General features: G+C 41.2%; 2 protein-coding genes across 3 annotated transcripts in view; one reads left to right on the forward strand and one right to left on the reverse strand.

The window, feature by feature from the left end:
• Window positions 1-856: 856 nt before the first annotated feature.
• LOC145433929 (uncharacterized) lies at window positions 857-16,206 on the reverse strand. Of its 2 annotated transcripts, none has more exons than XM_080311183.1 (8): window positions 15,789-16,206; window positions 15,558-15,671; window positions 8,828-8,950; window positions 8,368-8,421; window positions 7,980-8,033; window positions 4,399-4,631; window positions 4,010-4,123; window positions 857-3,697 (listed from the first exon to the last, which is right to left on the reverse strand). In XM_080311183.1, exons 1-8 carry the CDS (start codon window positions 15,940-15,942, stop codon window positions 3,074-3,076), a joined length of 1,470 nt encoding a protein of 489 aa, XP_080167309.1. In that variant the 5' UTR covers window positions 15,943-16,206; the 3' UTR covers window positions 857-3,073. The 2 variants fall into 2 exon arrangements, with proteins under 2 accessions (XP_080167309.1, XP_080167308.1); XM_080311182.1 differs by having other exon boundaries at window positions 4,004-4,123; window positions 15,789-16,203.
• Window positions 16,207-24,796: 8,590 nt separating this feature from the next.
• The window catches only part of LOC145433932 (uncharacterized), a 32,383-nt gene continuing 30,128 nt past the window's right edge, over window positions 24,797-27,051 (forward strand). Inside the window, exons 1-3 of the mRNA XM_080311187.1 lie at window positions 24,797-25,107; window positions 25,726-25,966; window positions 26,529-26,691. Of these exons, the coding sequence (XP_080167313.1) occupies window positions 24,882-25,107; window positions 25,726-25,966; window positions 26,529-26,691 (630 nt within the window). The 5' untranslated portion in view covers window positions 24,797-24,881. The remainder of the gene's footprint in view (window positions 25,108-25,725; window positions 25,967-26,528; window positions 26,692-27,051) is intronic.

Here is a 27,051-nt window from a genome sequence, read left to right on the forward strand (position 1 = left end):
TTTATTCTGCTCATGGTCCTGGAACCCCAATATCTGCTTTGTGATCGAGTTTTGACATTGTGACGCAACAATTCTGTGTGGCAAAACGAGAGTGAAGCTAAGAAGAAAGAGACATACAGCACTGTTGCGTCTCAATGCAAAATTCGAAGCAGATTTTGGTGGGTTCCAGGACCACGAGCAGAATACAATTTATATTTTCGGAGTCGAGTGAAAGTCATGACATTTTTTTAGTCAACACAAGATTTCCAGGAAATATTTCAAAATCAACTGTTTTCAATTTCAGTAAACTAACTTATATGATTTTAAGTGACCTCCTTTCCAGATTCCAAAATGTGGTAACCTTAGCTTTGGTGCAGACTGCAGTATTTCAATATCAATCACATCGCGTCTCTGTACCCCTAGCTCAGAGGGTCAAATTTCCTGCGTGAACTGGGTAATCGCTCACATTAGGAATTTAGACGACAGCACGGCCGTAGCCGTCGTATATAGATGTTTAATGCGGGAAGGTTCGTCTATTTATCAGCGTCCAGCTTAGCATCAATTTCTTACGCTGGATATACAACGCAAGTGTGTTTCCATTCAGTTCAGCTTCCCTAGCTCATATTTTTACAAGACCGATAACTCAACGTACGGGTACGCAATATCGAACTCTCAAGAACAGTCTTGGGCTATGTCCTATTTCGATCAGTGATACTTCTCTCGAGTGCCCTGGCAAACCTTTAAAATGTATAGACCTTCACAATTGACCTTTAAACGCCGAGCATGGGATAACCATTGACATTTCAGCAAGGTCTGTAACGTGCAGGGTTACAAAATGAGGCTTCCTTCATCTAATCGTCTAAATCAACAAGGCAAATACCAATAGCAAAAATTCTTTAGTACAAGGCACTTCAGAACAAAGATGCAACATGCATAACGAAGCCACGTGACGTAATAGGAAAACTGCACTGAAAGTCTTACGAATTCATACCTAAGATTGTAGACAAGTATGCAAGTTTTCATAGGCAAGGATACATGATGTCCATAGCGATGCTGAATAACTTGCAGAATATAATCACAAGAGAATAATTGTCATTCATTGCATCCCGGCCCTCTCGGCTTTACCAAATCAAACAGGTCACAAACCACAACACTAATTTAGACAGAAAACAGTCCTCAGCAGGTGGTTGGTGCATTTCATTAGCACAGTTTTGACAAGTGATAGTCGGACATTGAGGAACGCCAAAATATTCACGTAAGGAACGAAGTCACAACAACTTGAAAAATTAATGAGCAATCAATGGTAAGCTATGATTCTCAAGTGTCTCATTAGGCATAATCCCGGGCCTAACAGCACCTCGATTAAATCTTAAAAGTTCAAGTAGTATTTTGATCACCACAATCAATTCGTTTTCAAATAGCAGTCATAAACATTTTTGCTGAAAAAACGAGCCATTGCGAAAGGCATCAAGTTTTGAGGGTACTGGTATTCAAATAGGGCCGTGATCGAACCGTTGGCGTGGTTCCCGACCACGTTACTCCGGTCCAAACTTTGGGAAAAAGCACAGTCAAAGTACTAGTAACAGAAAATCGAACAAGAGAAGACTGCGGCGAGAAACGCAATGTAAAAAAAGTCATTAGCAGCATTACAAAAACCCACAGACCGAAAGCAACAATCATTCTATCAGCGATCTTACCACGGGACACAGCGTCGTCGCAATCAGGCATAAGAAATAATGCAAAAATGCTGGGGGTTCTTAAACTGATGTCACGGACCAGTTTTAAGGGGTATGTGAAAGGCCGATGTTGAAATTACAACCAGAAGGAGAGGAAGTGTTGAACATTTGTTTGGTCATCAGTTAGCCCACCTACTAGACCAAAATCTTTTTGGAGCCATCAACTTCCAATATTTTGTATTTGGATTTCAAATTTTTTAAGAATAGGTCACAATAGGGCAGGGACGGGCAACATACAGCCTGGCTCACAGACAGTTTTCGGTCAATCATGATAATATGGCCCGCAGTCACAGCCCCGATTCTCCACTACTTGCTTACGATGTCAAATTATAGTGACTGTAGTAGGTTAATCTTACTTTTTCTTCGGACATAAATTTGTGATCGTTAGTTATTCTTCAGTTATTTATTGTCTTTGTGTCGGACAAGCAGCCAGAGTTCAAAGAAAACCTGTTCACATATATGATCGACCGCAAATGTCTCATTAACTTCAACAGCTAGTTACATCAATAAAATCATTGAATACTGTTTTGGTCTCTATGCTTCAAACCTGAAGTTTACATTAAATACGATTAATCCTAAATGTAAGTGGATGAATACGCGTTCAATGTATCGATTCAGGCATCCGGCCCGCGAAGTAGTTCATTTTCCCATATCCGGCCTGCCGACTGGAGAAGTTGCCCGCCCCTGCAATAGGGGGTCCAAAGTAACACTCGAAATTTAGGGGTCTACGCTAAAAAAGTTCAAGAACCCCTGAAACATTCTGCAAACACCACGAAAAACACCATGCAAACCCTGTATAATGTCGACGCCATGCCGATTCATACAACACGAAATCGATCGACAAGATATGCTTCGGTTAAACAAATATTATGATGGGCACAATAAAAAAACGAATGAAACCTTAAATTTTGAACAGGCTCCGATAAGTGATGGGCACAATGATGCAAGTACCGACCGTTATGATTCAATTCGATTGGTGAGAGGTGATTTTTTCAGGTACTGAAAATTTACAACCCTTTAGACTAACAGTTACATCGTCAACAGGAATTGTAGCCTCGATGCTTTTCTGGACATGGAAGAGACACAATTTCTCAAGCACTGAAACTATCACCCCTTCCGACTAAGAGTAACATCATTAACGAGGATTGTAGTTTCGATGCTTTTCAAACATCAATCAGCCGTGTCACAGCATCGAAAACAAGCAGTACTCGGTCACACACGATTTTCCAATGCGGCCGCATCCACACAAGTGTAATACTCTATTACTCGACTCAACGCCAGACACTGGATTGCGAATCGAACCACTCGGACACTCGATTTTACCCGGCACCTGTCCCGACATCACACCGCAAAATCCGTCACGATACGCACTCGTGCGTCGTGTACTCGTTGTACTTATCGAACCAAACCCCGCACTTTGTGCACCCCATATTGCCGCCTTTGCGCGAAAACTTATCGCCGAGATTCGATTTTGAGTCCGTGACCCAATCGCAACCCTGCCCCTCGTGCTTCGGCGCCACAGACAGATCAATTGGCCCAGGGTCGTCTACCGTTAGCGCCGGGGCAGAATCGTCATCTTTGATAACAGTAACGATAGTTGTCGTTGTCTCACCCACGGCCAGACTTGCCTCGGCCATGTTCCTCAAGACAGGTTTAGTGGCCGAAACCAGCGCGTCGTCGTTTCCGTGTCGGTCCAGAATGTGCCTCAGCATGGCGGCACGCTCCTCGAAAATGGCCGCACACTTGGGGCACCGGTGCCCGGGAGCCTTGGCACACTTGTGGTAGTTTGACGAGGCGCGGTACGATTTATTGCACTTGTTACACCGCGACAGCGCCTTATTGGAGTGGCTGTTGCGGTGCCTGGTCATGTGGCTGCTCTTGTCCGTCGAGTAGCTGCACTGGTCGCACTTGAATTTCTTGTCCAGGTGGGCGCGGGGGAACGTTGTTGTAGCGGGAGGCGTCGCTTTGACCGAAGGCGGATTCTGCAATGGAGGTAGGCAAAGACGATTATTCATAGTTCTGGTGTACAACACGAAGCGGTAGTCGAAATCTCTTCCATCACAAACTCAAAACGCCCTCATTTTGAAATGTCAATTCCCAATACATTCACAATTCAACGATTCGTATATCATCAGTGTTGCATATTAGCAAAAATTGACAATTCTTATCGTAGTGTGTGAACACGGAGCATATACATTAAAATCGTCCCGCCATATGTGTTATGGTACAAAATCGAAATACGAAAAGCGTGCGACAAGCAGCACGCATCAGAACGGAACGGAACTCACCTTTACCTTCTCCACGTTTTCTTTACGTACGTTGGTGTGATTCTCATTTTCTGGCATTACCGTCGGAATCGCGGCGCTCTTCAACTTCAAGCCGTTACGAAAACAGGTGTTTATGATCTCCTGTTGAAAGAAACAAAAGACAAGTGAATCATCGAGACCGGTTAACAAAGCAGAGCAAAGCAGTCCGCGATTCTACTCCACGTAGACGGAACATTGAATAATACTCCGGGAAGATGAGACGGTATGTTGTTAGTGAGGCTGGGAACAACCGATTCGAGTAGCAGAAATAGCGTTCACATTAGGAATAATATTTCATTTGTCTTCGGAGATAGCAATTTGAAGCTAGTTGAGCCAAAAAGTCGCCTCAGCACCACAAACAAAACATCGCTACATACGTGCTCGCTCAAGCCGTGCCGTTGCAGGTGTCGCTTGTAATGATCTGAACGCCCGGTGCCGTAGCTGCACTTGGGACACTTGAGTGGTTTGTCGGCAGAGTGCGTCATCAGATGCCGCTTGTGATGGTCGCTGCGGTTCGTGACGTACTTACACATCGAGCAAGCATAACGGGGCGTCTCGTCGTCGCAGGGCTTCGACCTTTTTGATGTCTTCCGGTGACCTCCACCGGACACTGAAGAAGATAGAATGACGTCAAAGTGATGACACTACAAATAGATGAAATTTTTGAAAAGAAATTCAGTTACTATTTTCTACTTCACAAAATCTAATCATCTCTTATCTCTTTACTTTGATTAATTGACGATCTTAGCTATTGCAAGGATGTGAATGGTTTGTTTACAGGTGATTCCAAGTTATATCAGCAACATAACATAGTTATCCACTGGGTCTCAGGTTCAAAGCCAAATTCGGGGATAGGTCTGGTATCTAGCTCCGAGTGTAGCGAATTCAATTTCGTCAAAATTGAGCCCCCGTCTTCAAATTACTACTGAGTTACTAAAAGTGGATATATTGTGCCCACCGCCCACCCTAACATCAACTTCAATTACGTTGACATTGCATGCGACAGTAACGGCCATAAAGCAGCGTAGCTATGTTGTTGGTCCGTTTTACAGTGTAATGAATAGAAATGACAGAATAGAACAAGCTCCTGATGGCGAATTGAAAATCTTTTCCCAATCAAATGGGGTCACGGCTCAAAACCTGGTGTAGCAACTAATAGTCTTAAAAATCACTCACGTGCAACATCAATTTCAAATATTTTTAGCGGCCTTTTTCCTACACGGAAATTGGAAACCAACATATCATACGGAAGCAAGCTTAAAGGGGAGACAACGTGACATATTTCAGTCATTAATATCTGATTCCTAATTGGACTAAATCAGACCTGGGCAAAGTGAGGCCCGCGGGCCAAATGCGGGCAGCGAAGCCATTCTATGCGGCCCGCGAAAGGCTAAACCGTAACTTTGTTTACTTCGAAGCCTGTTCATTAATGTGCCACGATCAGGCTGCCTACATACCTTGCATGTGTAATCCAGATTAAAAATAAAGGCAATGTGGTAAAGTATGAGTAACAATTAAATTCACAAGAAATAACTCTTTACATATAGTTTAGGTCAAACCTTTGTTGCCATTGTCACATTACGCATTATACGGTACGAGTTTCAAATTTTTACGTTAGGTGTTTCCAAACCCCTAATTCGTAAAACAAGTCAATCAGTGCTCGCGATTACTATAGGACTCATACCTATCCCCCATAAAGACTGAACGGCGATGTCAAAAGAGGAAGCCGAAAGCTGAAAATCAAAGAAGGTTTAGAGCACTAAATATTTGTATACTGGAGTTAGGGGTAAACCCGTCCTTTGCCGAGCATGTCGCGTGTCGCCAAGATTAAGGATTTTAATTATGACAAAAACACGAAACACTCCGTCAAGGAAGGGCGAATTTCAGAAAAACTGCAAACCTCAGTCAACACCAAGGCTATTTCAGCTGCACATTGCTCGGAATGCTGCGACCAAGACAAGCTTTGTACTATCCCATATATATTTCAGTGCAGTGGTTCACGAACTGGGGGGCGTGAAAGCATCTGGAGGGAGGCGCGAAGCCGAAGTTATAGAAAAATTTTTCCACGCTCCGCGCGATTTTCTCAGAGTTCATAGTGTAGTTATTGCTCTGTGTATTGTCCGACTGTGCTGTTACAGAATTCTCTCATCAACAACCATGCCATCGAACCATCCATTGCGATTACTAGCACTCTGGTTGCTCTTTTTAATATGTTGTGATATCATGATAGGATGGGGGTTGAGCGCGAAATTTCGCACTATCATAAAGGGGGTGTGCCTAAAAAAGTTTGAGAACCACTGTTTTAGTGTTTTAATGGAAGAACGTAGATAGGGGTCTAAAGAGAGTATCATGTTTCATGTATCATGTTTAACATTGTTTCGAATCATGGCTGCAAATAGATATCTTTTTAATTAACCGCCACTTTCTCATTACGCGGGAGATGGGGAGAATATAGCTAAAATTTTTCACTCGGCCCGCCAACGTATTTTCTACTTTTCGGTTGGCCCGCGGAGGAAAATAATTGCCCACCCCTGGTCTAAATGAAGGGGTGGCCAACCTGCGGCCGTGGACACGTAATTCAATTAGTATGAGTTGGCGGCCGTCGACATGCGATTTGAATTCACGAATTGACTCCCGATTTCTTGATGGATTTTAATTAATCTTGAAATTTTCTTCTCGCTGCGCGCGATTCAATGTGACTTCATTTTTCAATTTTAACATAATAGGAGCTTTGCAATTATAGCCCCCATTACAGATTCTAACAGCAGAGGAAAATGATGTGCCCCATATAGAAATACCAACTCGGAATCGTGTATCCCTCACTATACCGACAATCCTGATGGGAGGTCAAGAAATAACAGCATGTAACAAAGTGACTAACAACAATTGGCCCACCCATGCATCATCATTTATAACTTGTCCTAAATTTTCGAAAACACCCCCTTCATCAACTCTACCGGTGAATCTGATCACATCCATGGGTTGAGCAAGGATAAATGTTTGATAGGAATATGTAAAACTACCGTTATTAATCACGAAATTCATTAGTAAGTATGAAAATAATTTCGTGCTTCGAGCGACAATGGACAGCCCGAGTTCACCAGAAATGGACACTCTAACATGGGCAGCTAGTTCATTACGACTATGCCCTGGAATGCGGCCGTAGGCTACATGAGTAGTCAAAATGCGGCCGTGAATGGCAAAAAGGTTGGCCACCCCTGGTCTGTGACATTAATTTACAAACACTTCTGAAAAGTGAAAACTACGTATTTTCATTACTACGCCAGAAAAAACAAGGATGGTAATAGCCTACATTGAGAAGTGTTGATGATACGTATAAAATAATTTGATTTTCAAACTTAGAGCCCCATAAAACAAAGTGGAATCAAATGTATGCAGTTAAACAAAAACACTGTTACATGATGTTATTGGCATACTAGAGATAGTGAAGTTTTTATGATTTCCTCGGCGAAGTATTGAAAGATCAAGCGTCTGTTTTTTGTTCTAGAATGAAAAACCTGAATTCGGTCGACAATATACTCAAACTCGATATACCTTTAAAATTTGCGGTGACTAGGAAATTGATATTCTCGCATAAAATGAAATTGTTGCAATCGATTGACATTTTGACATATAACACTCAATCTACCTATGAGAAATGGGTCAGTGTGTATCTCGTATTGGGTGGAATGACGATACTGAAATAGATACACCAGCATCTACCTTGCATATTGCAGTGTATTTTACTGTTAGCAAATGCATGCAATGAATCGCCAACAAAATTGGGCAGGAATACGTAATCAGATACGGCTCTTCCTTCTATCCTAGCGGAATGTGGAATTGCTAAACTCAATGACAAATCACACACCCCTACATCGTCAACAGGAGTCGTGCAAACAGAGTCACTATTCTACCCATGACTGACAGGAACACGAAATCAAAGCAAAACGCAGCCAACCTTGCTTGAAAGTTAGATGTTCATCAGATTCGTCGGTGCCAGCCGTCTTTTCCGCTGAAGACATGAAGACACCGATTAAATTGAAGTGACTGCACAAATTTCAGCTAGCGAGGGAGTTTTTTGCCAAAAATTTCAGTCAGAAACCGACATTAAATGGAAACTTGAACATAGTCGCAATTATTCGCTAAAATACAAATGTCCTAGGACCAGCGCGCTATTAATAGCGGATTAAGCACGGCTCACTCAAGACAGGTAGACGGGGACTTTCCAAGACGATTTACAGCAGTTCAGTCAGTCGGGAATTTCCAAAACGGGACGACAAATAACCAATTGATCAATAATTATGTACGCTGATAACTTTAAACACCAACGGTAGCAGAAATTTTACCTTTTACAACAGTGAAATAGCAGTTTCCATTTTGACCGTTCACTGGCTCTTGCCCTAAGAAAAAAAGGATCTGTGACTCGAAGATCTCATCGCCAACACATGTCTCTATCTATATCTACTGTGACACAAACCAGACAAAGACTGACAGGAACTTTGCCACCCGTGCCTAGCAAAGTATGGTAATCGCTGTCTCAGAGTTTCCAATAACATGTCAGAATCGGTAAAACTACCAGGGGTATATTCACGCCCACAACTAGGAGCACGGTATGTTAAATTCTACTTACTGAATACCACAAATTTAAAAGACTTACTGCCACGACAGGTTGTAAAGCATTCAACATAACGAATCCCCTTACTCAGTTTCCCTGCAAATCCTCATGAAACCCTATTCAGTTTAGGCTATTTGCACAGCGCATGTTCTAGGGAAGGTTCTCGGAATCTTGGCGGCTGGTTTACTTACTTGATGTCGGTAATTCCTCAGAAACCTTCTTGATGGAATCGACCTCGTCGTTCAGCAACTGATGAAATTTTAGATTCGAAGGTATATGCCCGTTGGAGAATATGTCCGGGAACAGCCTCTCTCCTAAATAAAAATAAATAGATGCTGATATTTTGATCATCTACCTACGTACGTTATCCCCGACAAGGAGCATTTGTTTCGCAGTAGGGTGTTTCGAGATAATCAGTGAACTGATTGTTCTGATTGAACTGATCAGTGAACATTCTTAACAATAGTAGGCCTACCTGTTATTATGTCTTGTTTTGCCAGATTTCATTGAACTCGTATAGGATTTGAAATTGTGGAAAATTATTGGCAGAAGCTTCGGAACCTGTATACCGATATGATACTGCCGTCAAAATCAATGGAAAAAAGATTGGGTCATATTCGTAAGTCTGATCTCTGGGCAGAGAAAGGTCGACAGTCTGACTGTCTATAGACATTAGACATCTATCTAGACTCTGATAGATTTCACCCATGCTGATCGTGGTAGGACGCAATAATTTAAAACACACTCTCTAATGGGACAATTTATCCTCATCAAATCAACATGTACTTTCAAAAACCACAGATCTGTATTTATGACGAGTGCATGTCAATTTTTCATACAATTTGTGACATTCGACAGAGAAATCAATATTCAATCAAAATCCGTAGCGGTAAGCCTTCAAAATGGTTAAAAATTCAGGAATATCCATACACTCTACACCAACACGGAAGCAAGAGTAGTTCTTCTTGAAAAACTACCTCTTAAGATACAGGGAAGACCACTATGCTTATCTGATTCAAGTAGGTTGGCCCCATGTAGGTCATAACAACAGTATAAAATCATAAAGGCAAATGTGGCTGTCACTGGGAACTTACTCATAGCATGACCCCATTGAATACAAGATATTAAGCAGAGCTGACGAATTCCAGTACTCTACAATATGACTACTAAAGGACACCTATTCCATGTAGGAAACATGTTTTTCAGTCAGTGGTGAGTTATGTTTTTATTGTAGGCTATGTAACAAACATAATCACTGCCAACAACAGTAAATTATCTTCGGACAGATTCCGCAATTAATGAGAGCCTATTTTAGTTGCTACACAATGCGACCGAAGTGTAATTCATGGAAGTGCACTGCACAATCACACACGTTTGTCATATAAGTAAGCCATTTCACAAACAGATTTCGGGGGAAAGTTTTGCCATCATGGAAAATTGACGTGTCAGCCCACTTGGGAAAACCCGGAATTGAAGTATGCTCATAAAAGGAAGAAATTTGAGAATTTAGACAGTACAGCACTAGGCTTTAGGTTTCAGTGGAAACAATACTGCAATGAATAACTGCCGTACCAGATTTAGATTATCTCTAAGTCAGTACGATTCCTCGGATCCAGAAATCTGTATATTGTAACATAACGTCCTTGGCTGATTAGAATACAATGATTTCCATCGATTTTCAAAACCTCCTACACACATTTTATGCTGGTGCCACAACCGTGATGGCCCAGACTTAGCTATGACAGCTGGCTTAATTACAGTGCTGCCAAACTCACACTCAAGTGATTTACAGGACGGTAAAGACATTCTGCCACAAATATGCAGTTTATAATATTATCAAGCTGTTTTCATTGTATACATTTGCTATTAAATCCTCCTCAGTAAAAACAACGAATAAGCATTACGTGCCACATCACCATCATTACCCCCAAATCCACATGGAATTCGATTCCCATTACAGTTACGAACCATCATCCTCGTCATAACATCTTAGCCGACTACAAAAGAAATTGCTACATTTTCGACAATTGGCTTTTCGTAGTGCTGTCATAGCAACGCAGAATCGTCATTTCAACCAGATGTTATGTAGCCATTCAAGAAGGCAAATAATAGCAGACTTGCTATCTATGTTTCAATGTCTTTCACAAGATGACATTTCGCAAAGGACTTGGAAAGAATTCATCAACAGTGGACATTGTTTGCAACTCTGCAAAAACTTGATGTTGAAAATACTCGACCCCTAAACTAACACAGACCCTGGCCGACCGTCATACTACATTAAGAACGTAACACTTGCCAAGAACTTTTATCGTCAAGTTTAAAACTTAATTCAATGCAATTCACCACAACGTTCTGGGCCGCAAGGAAACTATTGTCGATGTATGATATTCTTCTTTGGTCCGAAAAGACTGTTTCGCTTATCCTCTCAAGTCAATACATAAAAATCTTGATTTCACTGATTTAAATCTGTCCTTTGCCTATGTGGTTTACCAATTACAACAAATAATTTGATTATGTAACAGTGAACAGTGAACAATGAACATCTTTGCTAATGTGAGCACATATAGGTCACAAACCAGTTGTGAAGTCCCTACAGGCGACAGCGCACGCACAGCGACTCCATGCCATATTTCATTCAGGAACCGTAGCCTATCCAGTTTAGTTTCAAATGTAATTTACCAAGCAAGCCATATCCCACACTGCTCGACTATATCTGATCAAATCAAAGCCACGGTACGGATAAGAGAACAGTGGCTGCATCACCCATGACCACAATAGTTGAATCACAATCATTAGAACAGAAGCAGCTGTACCAGTTTATTTGGAAGTTTTCCAAACACACGCTTGAAAAAAAAGTGATGAACGGAATGAATCTATTGAAATAGGATCTCGAAAAGTAATACACCACCAGCTCTCGAAGCAAGACACCAGAATCAGAAAGCGTTGCAGTTGATGTAATGGACTTCCACAATCACGTTGCTTTAGCCTAAATATGTATTAAAAAAAATGACCGACGGAACTCAACGATCCCGAGAAGCCACATAATAGTACCGTACCGATACACGACAAACAACATAAAAAATATCATTTCTGCAAGATTTCTATTCATTTCTGGAAATCCGGCATCACGAATACAAGCAAAGGCGGTAAAGATGATTAGAACCAATAAGAAGAATTCTAGTAAAAAACTGCATGGGCGTCTGTCGAACTGCATCGACCACTAGTGAATTACACGAGGCAACATCTATCAATAGATCAACAGGTATGATTCCTCCGACAATAAATATCTGCGACCACCGGCACAATGGTTTCAAACAATCAGTGGTCAGCATCTTTAAAAACGTACTTGGTACAAAATTGGAGTATTTGGTTGCATCAAACCGCCTGGCAATCAAGGTCACACCCAATGGGCGCCATAAGATCCCTCACTCATCTCGAATACTTCAAGGCGTGATCATCACACAAAAATGGCACCCCTCCTGAAAAAAAGCGTTACGAGTCTGTGTCGTTATTCAATCGTTCCTTCAAATGAATGTCGTGCAATTGGTCGGTATTTTGCAAGGACGGAACGCCGTAAAAATCGATCACTTTTCTAGACCGGTGAGCGGCTATACGCTGCCGACTCTGTTCCAGCCTAGCCGCCCGCGCCATCTCAGACTCCGTCCTTCTGCGGTCGGCCTGTCGTAGCCTATTCGACGACAGGCGTAACAAACGTGCGTCTTCCGATTCGGTTTGCCGCCGTTGCGCTTGCCTTATTCGGTTCTGAGTCAGTCTGAACTGCCGGGCTTCCTCCGACTCGTTTTTCCGGCGCTCTGCTTGACGTTGTCGATGCTGCGCCAGCCTTATTGCACGCTCCTCTTCAGATTCATTTTGACGACGCATGGCTTGGCGCAGCCGATTTTGAGTGAGTCTCCTCTGGCGCGCATCGTGCGATTCCTTCCTTTTACAAGCAGAACGGCGAGCAAGCTCTTGCGCATTCGGCAAGTCGCGAGCAGTTGTTGTGCTTGAAACCAAGTCCCTCTGAAATTCCCGTGTTTCAGCTCTTTCAGACGCAGGCCGCGACGCACTGGAGCAGGCTGAAATCAAAATTTAGACAGACGCTCGCGCGGTCTCGCTCCATATTTCAAGCAAAAGTTACAATTTGACGCGAAAAAGCAACAGACGGCAGCTGACAACCGAGAGCGCGATAGCCTACTGACGAAGCGTATGCGTTCAACAGTGGCGGTGTAGGGCTAATAACCAAAACCGCAAAATGAAACAATATACCTTCCATGTTAACACGTGATAAAGAACCGCACTATGATAGCACGGAATTATCGTGCAACAAAAGTACAATTAATGAACGAGCTGCAAAGAGCACATGTAAATAATGTTAGTGTTCTCTCCAGGGCTCGATATTGGCAGGATGGCTTACAGTTTTTCTGGGTTATTCAGGCTCGGGATTCAGCTTGGGCTGCCCAAAACGCACCTCGACTACAGAATCGCTTTTCCAAGAAAGACACATTCATGAATTGTCGCATGTTGCTCACACAACCAGCTGAAGGGTTACAATAATTAGTCGAAATCTGATCCACACATGCAATAATCCAAAAGCGAAACCTGGCATAAGATGAATTCTTAGCCAGAACAATCAAATGGAATCTTTGATGTTACGCATTTACGCAATCCGCCAGTTCCGATAACCCTAAATAATGCAAAAGGCATGTCTTCTATCGGCAAACAATTCTACATCCCAAATAGTGCACCCAGTTTCTGTGTAACATACTGTGAACACTTCATCATATCTCACATGTCCCTATCCTCAATATGGACAACAGTCATGTCTACGTGTGGATTGTGGAATGTAACACATTATCGTTGAAATTTTAGCGAAGAACAGGAAGTACTAACAAGGTAACCACCAATCAGCAGCAAATGGCTATCGACTCAAAATCACAGATGCTTATGATCACCAGCATTCAGGCCTGCGATTACTTTGTCATGATACTTGGACATCATGAAAGACTGACAGCTTATCTAAGTGTTCACTGTGCACATTCACTGTATGAATTCCACCTAGTATAACACATACTAGAAATCATTTAGGACCAGATACTCTCTCCATACCACTGTAAATATTTTCTATCGTGAAGATGTTCCAATTGTACTTGAATTGAAGTGAAAAATCATGCTGTGCAGAACCATTTCTTCCACATCATTAATTAGGTATGATCCAATAAAGCATCCTGACTCAGTAATAAACAGGGAAAATGAAATTCATAGTTTATATCTTAAACTATCAGTAGACCTACACAAAATACAAGCTTTGAGATCGGGACTGAGACGTATTCGTAAAAGCACAGCATATATAGGCATATATAGTATTCCACAGTTTCATGACTGGCATAAATTGGAATTGCTCGCCCAGTAGATAGTAACTAACCTATTTTTGAGCATCGGTTCACTGGGACTTCATAAAAGGTTTTCATGCTTTTTCATTTTAATGCTGATGATTGAATTAAAACGTAAACGGTCAGTTATTCTCTTATAAACCTGCGGTGCAATATAACTTTTAACCGAACTTTTTCAAAATGAGAATCCATCCTAGTGGTGGAGATTGCAAAACAAGGTAAGGTTTTATAGCTCAGAAAGTGTTCAATGGGAGCTCCAATAATTAGTAACAAACACTCTTCGAAACAATAGTGATTAGCTTCGGTGCTGTTCGTCAGAATCTGTGACAGCATTCAAACACCGGGTTTCAATGGACAAGCATAAGCCCTGGGGTCCTGACTACTTTGGAAGAACAAGCAAGTAGAAACCATGTAAATGATCCCCGACTCTATATACTTCCTGAACTACATGCAAAGGTTAAGACACACAGAAAAAGAATGTTCAAATTCTTTGTTGCAACCTCAGGTCAGTGATTGCTCTATGTTTGCCAACAAAACTGACCAGCACGATACCGTACCATAAGTCACGCCAAATAAAATTATACTTCGTACAGGCCAGGCAGGAATAAGCAGTGTGATCACTCACTGATTAGATAGCCGTTTATGTGATTAAGTTGGATACAAAGGAGTTACTTATACTACAAGGCAAAGTGGTAAGTCAAATAAGGTTGCTGAAATACAGTTTCTCAAGTCAAACTGGCAGTGAGCCAAAAGTACAGACGCTGCCACCAAGATTTACAGCAAGATGTAATTAAATTTTTTCTGCACTATCGCGGTAATTCGACGATGGAGATGTGAGGAATATAAGGGCTAAGTCTATCAAGTCGGAAGGAATCACCATTTTTCCTCTTGATGCAATCCTGCATTGTTGAGAATGTACACTGTACAGCGACGCCACGAATACCAGTTTTAAAAGCAAGAGAACTTGGTTGTCCTACCACTATGCTCTCACGTTGTTCACATATTCTCATATGCGCCTTATAAGTCATCTCTCAAAACGACAATGGCAATCTTGGATGAAAAAAAACTGCACATCTTCGGCAATGAATTAGAAAGTTGTGATTGTCCTAATTACCAGTCCTGGATACTGAAAGCATTTCACATGTACAAACAAACACAATTATGACTTAGAACTCATGTTGCCTAACAGTGGTCACTAATTGCTGTTTCAATTCAAAATAATAGTTTTACAAGGAGAGAAGCCTATACTATAGCTATCCAAATAACTCTCAACTACACTTGCCAGCATAAAATCTTCCCCTTCAAGTGGTATTCTCACTATTTTAGTAACAAAATATTAAATTGTTCATGACATTGAAATTGCAATAAATTTTTTAGATTTCGAAAACAATGTTTTTACACTAAAAGCTTATATACAGAAATTTCACGTGACCTGCTAATAAACTTCACAATAGGAGTCTGTAAGCTGACATAGAGAAATAAAACCGCAAGAGACACAAGTCACAATGTGCAGCCTGAGCCTGCAACTTACCACTTTCTGAATTTCTCGTCTTTGGGATAAATTCCTGAGGGACGTCTTCATGCCGATTCGTTGGCTTGCTTGCCGGGCTCTGCTCAAGTTTCCTCTGTAAACAATCTGGCGTATCTGGAAGAATGCAAGAACATAAAATCCTAACCATGCCAGTACGCGTACAGGAACTTTCATGCAGATCTTCAATTGCATAACAGAGTGAGCAATTTACAAATGCTCAATTGCCCATACCTTCGGATCCTTCCTCAATGAAACGTTGAATTTTCGACATTGTATCGTCTTCGTCTGTAGATGCGGGTAATCCATCTCCCTCGTCCATATAAACGACGACATCCTCCTTTGCAATTCTGGTGGGTTTCGAACTTTTACGTTTAGATGCCATCATGCGCGCATCCAAATCGAACTATGCCATGTACAGTACATATGACTATCTCAAGAACAACGCGAGGAGCTGATGGATCTCAACATCGCGAGTCAGCGGAATCACTCACGGATAAGCTCTCATACCTCGCGGTCCAAAAAGAAAAAACACCCCCACCCGTGCAGCGCAAAAGGCCCGCAACAAATCTACGCCTGAGTGCACATTACTTCAGTCTGCGTGATCAATCGTTGCGCTGAAAAGATTGACTGACCCTCGTGTTCAACCGGTGAAACGCCTATAGCAGGGGTGGGCAAACTTTTGAGCTCGCGGGCCGCATTCAACATCTGAATCCATTTGCGGGCCGCACTATATAGAATTGGGATTATAAACCAAAACGCAATATTGGTATTTGATTACATAGCGAGGACATGGAGATAATATATGTGCTTATTTAAAACAAACCAAATATTGTGTTGACGATATCGTACACGCGTCAGAAACATAGTGGCGAGATTTCATAGGCTCGTAGACCTCTATAACCAATTTGTAAAAACTATAGAGATGAAAGTCGGTTGTCCCGCTTTTTAGAACAGGATCGAAATTTAGATCTGTGAGCAGCGATCTGTTCATAGATTTACTAATTCCAGTTTTGGTTCTGTTCCATGACACACAATGCTGACAGCATCATAACCATGTTAGCTTCAAACACGCTTCTTCTATGTGTAGATATAATATATTATTACCCCGATTCTACGCATAGAGAGAACGAATCTACCTAAAACACGCGCGATTCGTTTTTATAAGCACATCACTGAAATAATTAAACCTGGAGTGGCCAATCTGAAATCACACTGGTGATCCGAATTATGTCAATCTCGTTTAGGATTTCTGTGATGTTCAGCAGTTGAAACCTTTCAAACTGCGCGGGTCTTGAGATCGGGCTGTCGCGCCAGAAATTAAACATAAAAAAGAATATAGGAAGTATTTACCCTAGAACAGTGGTTCTCATTTTTTTAAGACACACGCCTCCCCCCCTTATGATGGTGAAAGATTTCGCGCCCCCTTATCGTCACAGTACAAAATGCAACCACGATGCTAGCAGACCTAACAGATAGTTCACTGGCATGGAAGGTTACGACAGTGGATGAGAAACATGAAATTCAGACTAAATACAAAGCAAGAATTCTGAATTTGAAGTAAATCGCGCGAAGCGCGAAAAATTTTTTCGTTTAGCTCAGCTTCGCGCCCCCCTTTCAGATGCTTTCACGCCACCTAGTTTGAGAACCACAGTCTTAGAATTATCATGGTCAATTATACTAAGAAAAAGTTTAATCAAGTCCCTGCATTAATTCGATTTTTAGTACGCATTTATCAATATTTAAAAGAAGTTTCCATTGACTCTCGCGGGCCGCACAGAACGGTGTTGCGGGCCGCATGCGGCCCGCGGGCCGTAGTTTGCCCACCTCTGGCCTATAGCCAGCTGCTGAATCATTTGTATATTGCATACCATAGTGATAAACAAAAACATCAATGCAATGAGTGGATAACTATTTGCTGCCCTTTCTGATACCCATACCTAAGACTAAATGAAATAATAAATATATACTTTCAGCACTCGGGTCTCATATATCGACATCGCCTCCCGTCACATAATGAATACCACCAGATTTTTGTACCCCTGTCCTTTTATGCCTACTTCCATTCACCTTTACCGAAATATTTTTCTGATCCGGAGGAAACCTCATTCTTTTGAACTAAGTCGTTTACAATATATATTGATGAATAAGAGTTTTTCATTGCAAATTTCCGGTTCGACTGCTTTGGAAATTTCCAACCATCTTCAAATTGTCAAATATTCCCTGTGTCCGGGTGAGCAGCTTGGCCAACATTTTCATGACCCAAGAAATTTTTGGATAAGTAGTAGTCTACTGCTGCGTCGTAACATGCTACTGTATATTTATATGGAAAAGTCCCGAATATGGTACCGATGAGAGATATTTCCATAAAGATACCATAGCCCAGAGGTTCTCAACTTCCCATGTATAATGGGCCATATTGTTATAACATCAAAAAGTGCTGCGGGCCGCAGAACATTTATTATCATGTAATCGTAGGCTACTATTAAATTCACTGTATTTACCAGTCGTATACGGACACTTAGTACGAGTTTCTACATTCTGAAGATCTAAAGCAGGGGGTCTCAAACTCAAATGTGCTCGCGGGCCAATTTCCTAGTTTTTGATGACGCCGCAGCATCAATATATAATTTGGATACCCAATTTATGATTTCCAAGAAGGCCTTATTTGATGGAACCTTGCAGACTGGCATTCCACCAACATCCTGAAAATGTAATTTACTATTGTACTATAGTATGCACGCCTGGCACGAAAAAAATCACAATTTCAAATATTTGAATCAAATTGTTCTTGTGCTCTGCTGCATAATTTGTCAAAATATTGAGATATAGACACCAACACCATGTGAGAGGACAAATGCACCATGACATCGCCAAATAGGGTTCTGGTTTAAATCATTTTGCCCTTGATTAAAATCGATTTTAATCAAATAAATAATTCAAATCATGATTTTTTTGATTTTTTTGTTTTTTTACGCATAATAACAACAACAACACGAACAAAAGAAAATGGGATGAATGACTACCATGTCAATCAAGGTGATGAAGGATTACGCTTAAACTTCAATAATGTTGGGCTGTGAATCATCATCCAGATAGCTGAAAACGTTCAACATATGCATTAATGATGGTTCACCCGAATCATTACTGATTTGTTCTAGTAGCGAGAAAACATTTTGAGTCAAATCGGGACCATCCATAATAGTTGCATCTTCATCTTGACCGAAGGATTGGTTTCTGCCAGCAAACTGGATCAGAGATGAGGGAATATTTCGAATTCGATAGCGACTCCGAATTGCTCTGCGTTTGTGGTCTCCCACCAGTGCCTCGGAAATAGCAGCAACATGTCACAGACAACTAACTAGTATCCACAGCAAAACGCTAACATATTGATTGACTATCGCTATTTGCTCTTTTCCCGCCTGTCTGTCAAATAGCTGAGCTATACCGGTGCTGGTGACGAGATGCTACCTCTGCTTCATATAAAATGCACAATTGCACATGATTGTTCGATAATAAATAACATTCACGCATCTCGTCCGAAAATTTGAAAAAATCAAAATAATCAATAAAATCAAAGTGGTAAAATTAAAATCAAAAATCAACGAAAAAAACCTGATTTAAATCACACTGATTTAAATCAGCCTGATTTAAACCAGAACCCTATCGCCAAAGCTGTCTCGTTATAATATTGCAGCCATAGCGGACATTTGACTTTCCACGATTATAGGTAGATATATTTTGAAATTCATCAAAGAATGATTAGATATCAGAGCACTGGAGCAGTGTAGCCTAATCTGGGTTTCTATCATTGTCCCAATAAGTAGGCCCAATAAGTTCATGTCATTGCCAAAGTCAAATAAATTAGCGTTTGATTGGCCTTCGCGTGGTGGAACAGATCAATAATAACTTAATTATAACAATTATTGTGCCATAGTAATAGCAGAGTTCCTTAAAAATTTTAGCGAATGTAGTCCTTGTGCTTATAATAAGATTTCTCGTACCCCTATCCAGTGTCCATTTCCAACACGATTTCTGATGGTAGCCTACTTATATTAAATCAAAAAGCCTATATTCACATAAAACCGCGCGTAGCGCGAAGAATAATTTTCTTATGAATAAATTGGCCCAGAAAATATTCCAATTTTTGTTTGTTTTAGCAAAATAATTTTAAGCTAACATAGGCCTATTTAAAAAATGCATTTCGTACGCCTGATGTGTTGCTTCGTACCCCGAAGGAGTCCACGCACCCCTGGTTGAGAACCCCTGAAATATATAGGTCCAATCGCCGAACCATAGTGTCCTATATGGTGTCGACACAGGCAAATCTCACGCCTCATTGAAATTGTATCACGTCATAATTTCCATTTGGCTACAGGCAATTTGACGGTCATTTTTGACCGGCTTGCCGAGCATTAAATTTGGTAAAACAGGTATCAATCGAAAGCTGACTCTGCACTGATTACGAAAATATAAATTTTATTCCGCTCGTGGCCCTGGAACTCCCACAATCAGCCTTGAATTTTTCATTGTTATGGAGATTGGCATTGGGACGCAACAATGCTGAACAATGCTGTCTGAAACTTTTTCTCTTGAACTACTCTCTCGTTTCGCCAGACAGTATTGTTGCGTCTCAATGCCAATCTCCATAACAATGAAAAATTCAAGGCTGATTGTGGGAGTTCCAGGGCCACGAGCGGAATAAAATTTATATTTTCGTAATCAGTGCAGAGTCAGCTTTCGATTGATACCCGTTTTACCAAATTTAATGCTCGGCAAGCCGGTCAAAAATGACCGTCAAATTGCCTGTAGCCAAATGGAAATTGTGACGTGAAACAATTTCACTGAGGCGTGAGATTTGCCTGTGTCGACACCATATAGGGCACTATGGCCGAACAATATACTGCTAGAGTTACCGCTGAGGGGCATATAACTACCTTGCTCACCACCGGCGATATTAACATGGATAAAGAGACCAGAGATCACCCAGAATGTGACCGAATTCAATTGATTATACGAACGGTTATGTCCAAGACCAAATCACAATTTCTATTCCCGAATCATCAACGGGTCATGTTTATTATCAAGAACAAGAAATGTGACATAATAGCTGAGTGATGTGATAGTGAAGTTTGATCTGTTTTCGGGTCTTTGGAGTAGTTTTGGAGCAGTGATATATATACATTATACAATGATTGGAAACTTCCACGCCTCTTAACGCTGTAAGATTCGTTCGCGGCGAAATCAGTCCTTAGCGGGATATGCTTGAGCGGAAGTACGGAATGGCGTTATGTCGACTGTGGGGGAGCGCTGCAATCGACCTTCCTGGCTTAATATTTCACCGATTTTCCCTAATTGGTTTAGTTTTAGTTGGTTTCGTGAGCATAGTGAGGCAGTACGGCATACTAAAATGTAACATAACTTTTAACGATGCACATTTATCAAAGTAGCGACTAGCTACTAGGCATTTTAGCATCGGTGGAATACATGCATGTACGGTACAGCCTAAGAAATCAATAGATGCTGTGGGTGAGCGTCAAAATAGATGCAGAACCTGGAGGGATTGTTAAAAGAGGATTTGAAAATTTTCTGGCTTCATTTACGTCACCTGATTTATTAAAAGAGAAGCGTTCGTATATAGTTTACTAACCCGTAGGTTATAGTTCGTAGTCAACCCAAGTACTTTTATATAGTATAGTATCAATATAGCGATAGTACCATCATAATATAAAACCAGAACTAACCGGAAACTATCATTGTAGGCTACAATGGTTGCTTAAATGATAATATATATAACTTTTTCCCGGTTAAGAACGTTGAATCCCTATCAATGATGAGAATCGGCATTGTTCCGAACTTTATTGCATCGGCAAAACCAAGCACTAGAATTACATTGAGGATAATCACTCCATGTTTGGTATTATTCACATCAACCTGGCGTGATATGTTGTGCTCCTCTCAATAGCTGGTTGCGTCAGCATGGCGAGGTAATGTTTCACACCGGGGTGGGCGAAAACCTCTACCAACGCCCACTTTGCCGATTTGTGCCGGCTTGGATTGATACTAGTTAGATCAATTGGTGGGGGGAAAAATAGTCTTGATAAAAGATTATGCATATTATCCGAGTGCTAGAGGCGAGGAGATGAGAGCTACAATGCGATATGTGGATTATTTTGTTTGTCTTGTGAATATGACAACCAAGTCCAGCTTCAACAGCCATTTTAAGCCATATTGCATTACAAATGATTATTGCTACACCTGCATACTAGATGGTAAAATATTTCTTGGCGCTACTGCAAAACTGGAGATATTCTTATGCCGCAGAAACGGCAACCCCCAAATCAACGAAACTCGTGAGCAGGGAAATTTATCAAGGCGATAAGAAAACAACAGCAATAATATATTTGATACAGACATTTTTGTCAATCCATCCAGCGAACCTCATTATCACCGAGAGATTGAGTCTGGATCCATTATTGGGATAATTTTTGCCTTGTCAGATTTGTTTTTTATTACGTGACAAGAAACATTAGGCCCATTTACATGACGGTTTAAGTCAGCTTCGAAGCTGACTCGTCGATCCGACTCTCTCGTATTCGATGAAGAGAGAAAGGCAAACTGCCCCAAGTCGACTCGAGCCTCAAGCTGTCGTGTAATGTGGTTTACGATCGGCTTGAGTATTCGGCCATCGACGGCGCTGGTTTTTCCCGCGCGGGCCCTTGGCATCGTAATTCATGCTTTTCATCTGTTGTTGAGAAATTGGCCAAACATGGCAAGGAAAAGTGGGGTTACTTTGTAAGTGCTCGCTTGTTTACGATGGAATACATGTAATTCACCAGTACCGGTGTAGCAACCTTGCTCTTTTATGACAGTTTTATTAGCGATTCCCTATGTGTTCTTTGATATTTGACTGCGACGCTTCGATCTGTAGTAGCCTAGTTGCTGTCATCAGCTACATAAAATGGCAAACAAGGTAAAACGTTACATCTGTATTTCTGCTTCTCAGACTGCAGTTGTGAAGGTATGTGGATTGTACCGGTATTACAATTCGACAACGACATGCATGGTGAACTATGCAGTGTGCTACATCGATACGGGAATACATGAACGATTGCTGCATTTCGTAGATATACTGTTCCACTGGCTAAACTGATGTGAGCGCGCGTGTGATGGGGTGGAGCTGATGTCTCTCCCGGGAGGATGAAATGGAGATTTGTGACTCTCCTGGTGATGATGAAGCGCAGCGGTGTTGGGATTATTGCTTTGTATTTAGTTCTGGGTTATAGTGTTCTGCTGATATGATGCGGTCGTGCGGGTGTTCACAATTTCAGCTTGCATTTTTAATATTGTTGGTTTTGAGATTGTATTCATGGTAGCCTATGCGTTTGTTGTGAGGGTGCTGAAATAGGCACTTCTCAGAGTTTAATTGGTGGGTAGCAGTTTAGTAGTAGTGCTCTTTATGACAGTTTTTATAGACATTTTTGGTATTGTTGACTTCCTATTTGGTATATCATGCCGACAAGATGCTTCAATAAAGTCTCTGCAGTAGTTGCTGTCGTGACTCTTGAGTCACCAGCATACATAGGGTAGTCTGTTACAGAGGAGCGGCCGAACAACTCAGAGGCCACATGGGGTTTTCAAGTGGGTCACTTGAGTGTTAATGACCTTATTTTAATCGCATGCCTGAAATATCAAAACAGTAGTTACTCCCGCCTACTCCACGGCCCATCTTCGTTGACACCGAAAAAGCTAGCTGATAACTTATACTTGTTGTTTTCCTGTACAATCATGATATGAACATGATTATTTTCCTCTACAAATATCCATCTTATGAGTATCTCATCATCCTCGTAAATTTCGATGATAAGAAACGTTTCAGAGTACGACCAAACACACATTGTCGTTGTACCTTTGCCCACCCCACCAGACTTACTACGAATATTAATTTGTAAGAGGTAAAGCGACACCCGGTCGTCCACTGTACAGCTTCCAGATGGATCATGTAAACAGGGCCCTTTTACGAGTCAGCTCAGAGATGAGGCGTGACGTCACCGGAGACGACTTGAACGCCAAGTCGAGTCGAACATGTAACCAGGCCTATTGACGTTATCAACTATTAGGCACAGTTATCCGATTGGTCATGATATCACTGCTCAGTTTCATAAATTGCAACAAAAATAGATGGATATTGCACGTAGTACATTAATTGAATGGTTCATATTGCTCTTGCTACATATTTACTTGACTTAAATCCTTTCCGTTGACTAAGATTTTGGTTCTTGTTATTCTGAATTTTGATAACAAGAAATTCTGGCATAGTAACAAAAGATGTTTTCTGGTACGTTAGTAATGTGTTATGCAGTTTTTAAGTGTTAAAGTAAATGAAATATCTACACCCTGCATGAAATTCTCAATGATATTGTGGTGTTGGTATCCTCATTGAAATTTAGTAACAACTAGTATCAGCGCATTTAAGAGTCCATGAAGACGTGAGGTATTTAAGGTGTTTGAAATCCTGCTTCTGTAATAGGCTTACCCACGCGACGAGACATTGTTATGACGCTCGGATTTGATCAACTTCTCCCATGATCACCTTGACTGTTGAAGGAATCGATGGTGATGTGTAAGTCTTGAAATTTGTTGAGTGAAGGGGAATGTTGGACTGTCTCTATTCCGTCCACTTCTTGGAAGTCACCATCTTTCAAGTCAACTATACCTGTAAGCGTTGACAAACTGGAGGACAATATAAATGACTAATACGTTGTGAACAATCATTTATCAATCATTGGCTGTGCACAAGTCTATCAAACCTGAAATGGACAGGAACTTTCTAACCTATTGTGAGTCCCTCTTGCGCAGTAGTGGTCAAAACCGGCACAGTGCGTACTCATTTCACCATGAACAGAGGTCAGGATAGAAACTTTCCACTGCGGTAACGCTAGATCCCAAAGAAAACTTGCCAACTAACCCTTTTTTACAAAATAACCATAACTCCGGTGAAGCATGACTCGCGAGCGCTCAAACACAGAGCTCACTGAAGTTTCCAATCATTGTATATATATTATACATCATTGCCCGTATCCGACAAATCTCGTCCAAGAATCTGTGAGATAGGTCAGGGATTTCTAAAACTTTTAGAAACTTTTAGAAATCCCTGGAGATGGGCTCAAGAGAGGATTTACGACGCTTTCCTGCCCTCTACCGTCTGTTATTGTGACCATTCTCACAGCCTCGCGTTGTCATGACTACCGTAGAGGCTGCGATTCTGGACATGCATTGCGAAGTAGGCCTACATGTGAAGAATGCCAGACTTCGTTTCAATGGCCGATGAAATGTGTTGAAGAAAGCAAAATGAACTCCAAAGAAAACAGCATTGCAATAGATGAAGAAACCTCATCCATGAAAGTCATGGAAAACGAAAATATCGCTCCGGAATCGCCTCCACCGGAAAAAGCGGAGTCCTCACCCTGCACAACAAATGAGTCTAAAGAAAAAGCGAAATCAGAACATCGTGTTGTTTTAACAGTTTCAACTGTGATTGCTTGTTCCAAAGGTGAGAAACAATCGAAACACAATCCAACGGATTACGGTACCCAGCTTTTCTAAGATTATATATATTTTTTGTTTTGAAATCCCTCTCATACAGCAAATGGGCATAATTGATGGCACCGTAACCCTCTCACAGTCCCACCTGCCAATTATTCTCTCTGCCTATTGTTAAGTAGGAAAGATAGGACTTATGTGTTCCCCGTGACCACCGAAGGCTAGCGTTCTCCATGGTCACATGTAAATGTGTATTTGTATATCGGTGTCGGGTGTCGCTACGGGTCAAGGTCTATGCTTCACTCCACCCACTTACCCTGATATTTGAAATCATAATCGAGACAGCATGAATGTCTCAAAAATCACGTCCTATCGCATATAATGAATGCAATGCCATGGTTACAACACCAATACCTATACTGGTAAGCGGTAACTTGTAACCAAAATCAGAGTTGGTGATGAGCATCAATTAGGAGTCATGGGAAACACAACTATTCGGTGAACATGAGAATCACATTGATATGGTCTCTGGACCAATGACTTAGTGCTTGGTCGTGCCCAGACCCAAGTATCCTTGTCCGAAAACAAATGCCGCTGCCGCTTTTGATACGCCAATCGTGATCCGCAGGTTCCGATGAATATTGCAAGTTGATGGAAGAGCTTTCTAAGAAAAATAAGAGGACTCTAGAAGCACCGAAACCGCAACAGTTTTTCCATTGCGAATACAGCATCGTTCCTGGATGCGAACAAACGGTGGCTGACATCGTGTCGTACGGAATAGCCGCCAAAGTTTTTACTGCGGACAACGATGCTAAGGTGATCAAGACTTGGGATGACGGGGACAAGGTGTGGATTGCCTGGGTTAACAGGTGAGGCAGCTTGTGTGAGTTTGTCGAATTTCCCTCAATAAGTAGCACCAACTTCACTCGCTGCTTTGTCAATAGAACATAGGCCTACCACAGTTTGAGGATTCCAATAGGACTTGTTCATGTCAACGGCAAATTTCATTATATCTGTTTCATTACAATATCATAAAACAGTCCAGTGTGTCAAATTCTTTTTCGCTGAAATTTGATGGCAAAATCTCGCCTGGTTAATCAACTCTAGCGCAGCCTTGTGAGCACAGCAAATTTTGAATCACTGTGTCCTACCATACTAAACAATTTTGCGTGGATATATGATTGGTAAATGATTGGTTAGCAGGAAACATCTACAAACAAAATGGTAATGTAATAAATATACTTGTAACAAAAACTGAACTGACTGCAAAACAAAAAACTGGACAACATTGCATAACAGCATTTGTTATCGGTTGTATTTCCATTAAAACTATTCTCATATTTTGCAAATGAGAATTATACCTATTAGTCCATGGACCAGCAACATGTCTGCAGTATAATTATGTTGTGGTCAACTATCTTTCTGTTGCAGCCACGAACTGTTGATTACAGAAGACAATATCATGGATCTGTACGGACATACTCTCGAATTCAAACTCTGGGACTCCAAAGATAAAGTGTCTGCCAAAGCGAGATTCGATCGACCGAAAGCCTTCAGACTTCCTACGAGCAAAGACGGCACACCCGGCAAAGGGGTGAGATGAAATCGAAGTAGCAAAATATGCGTTGATAATCAAATAGAAGTAATGCCATACCTAATTACAAATGGAAGTAGTGATTTCCAATACATTTAAAACTACTTAGAGTTCAAGTAGAAGTTCAAATAGAAGTTCATCTAGAAAATGAAAGTATGGACAGTACTCCAGTAAACCATTTCAAAAGATAGATTTGTTTGAGGGGCGGAATGCTTTTAACAGTTAACCGGAGGCTGGTCTTCCGAAATTGTAGGGTCATCTTAGCAACCAACGTAGAATGACGAATGACAGTACAAATAGGCGCAAATTTCGAAAGTACGTTCAGTCATTGTGATACAGGAGATATTTAGGCGGTCCAAT

This window comes from Botryllus schlosseri, chromosome 2 (assembly GCF_051294905.1).
Source record: "Botryllus schlosseri isolate E-star chromosome 2, Bs_hap1, whole genome shotgun sequence".
In the NCBI taxonomy this organism is placed as follows: Eukaryota; Metazoa; Chordata; class Ascidiacea; order Stolidobranchia; family Styelidae; genus Botryllus; species Botryllus schlosseri.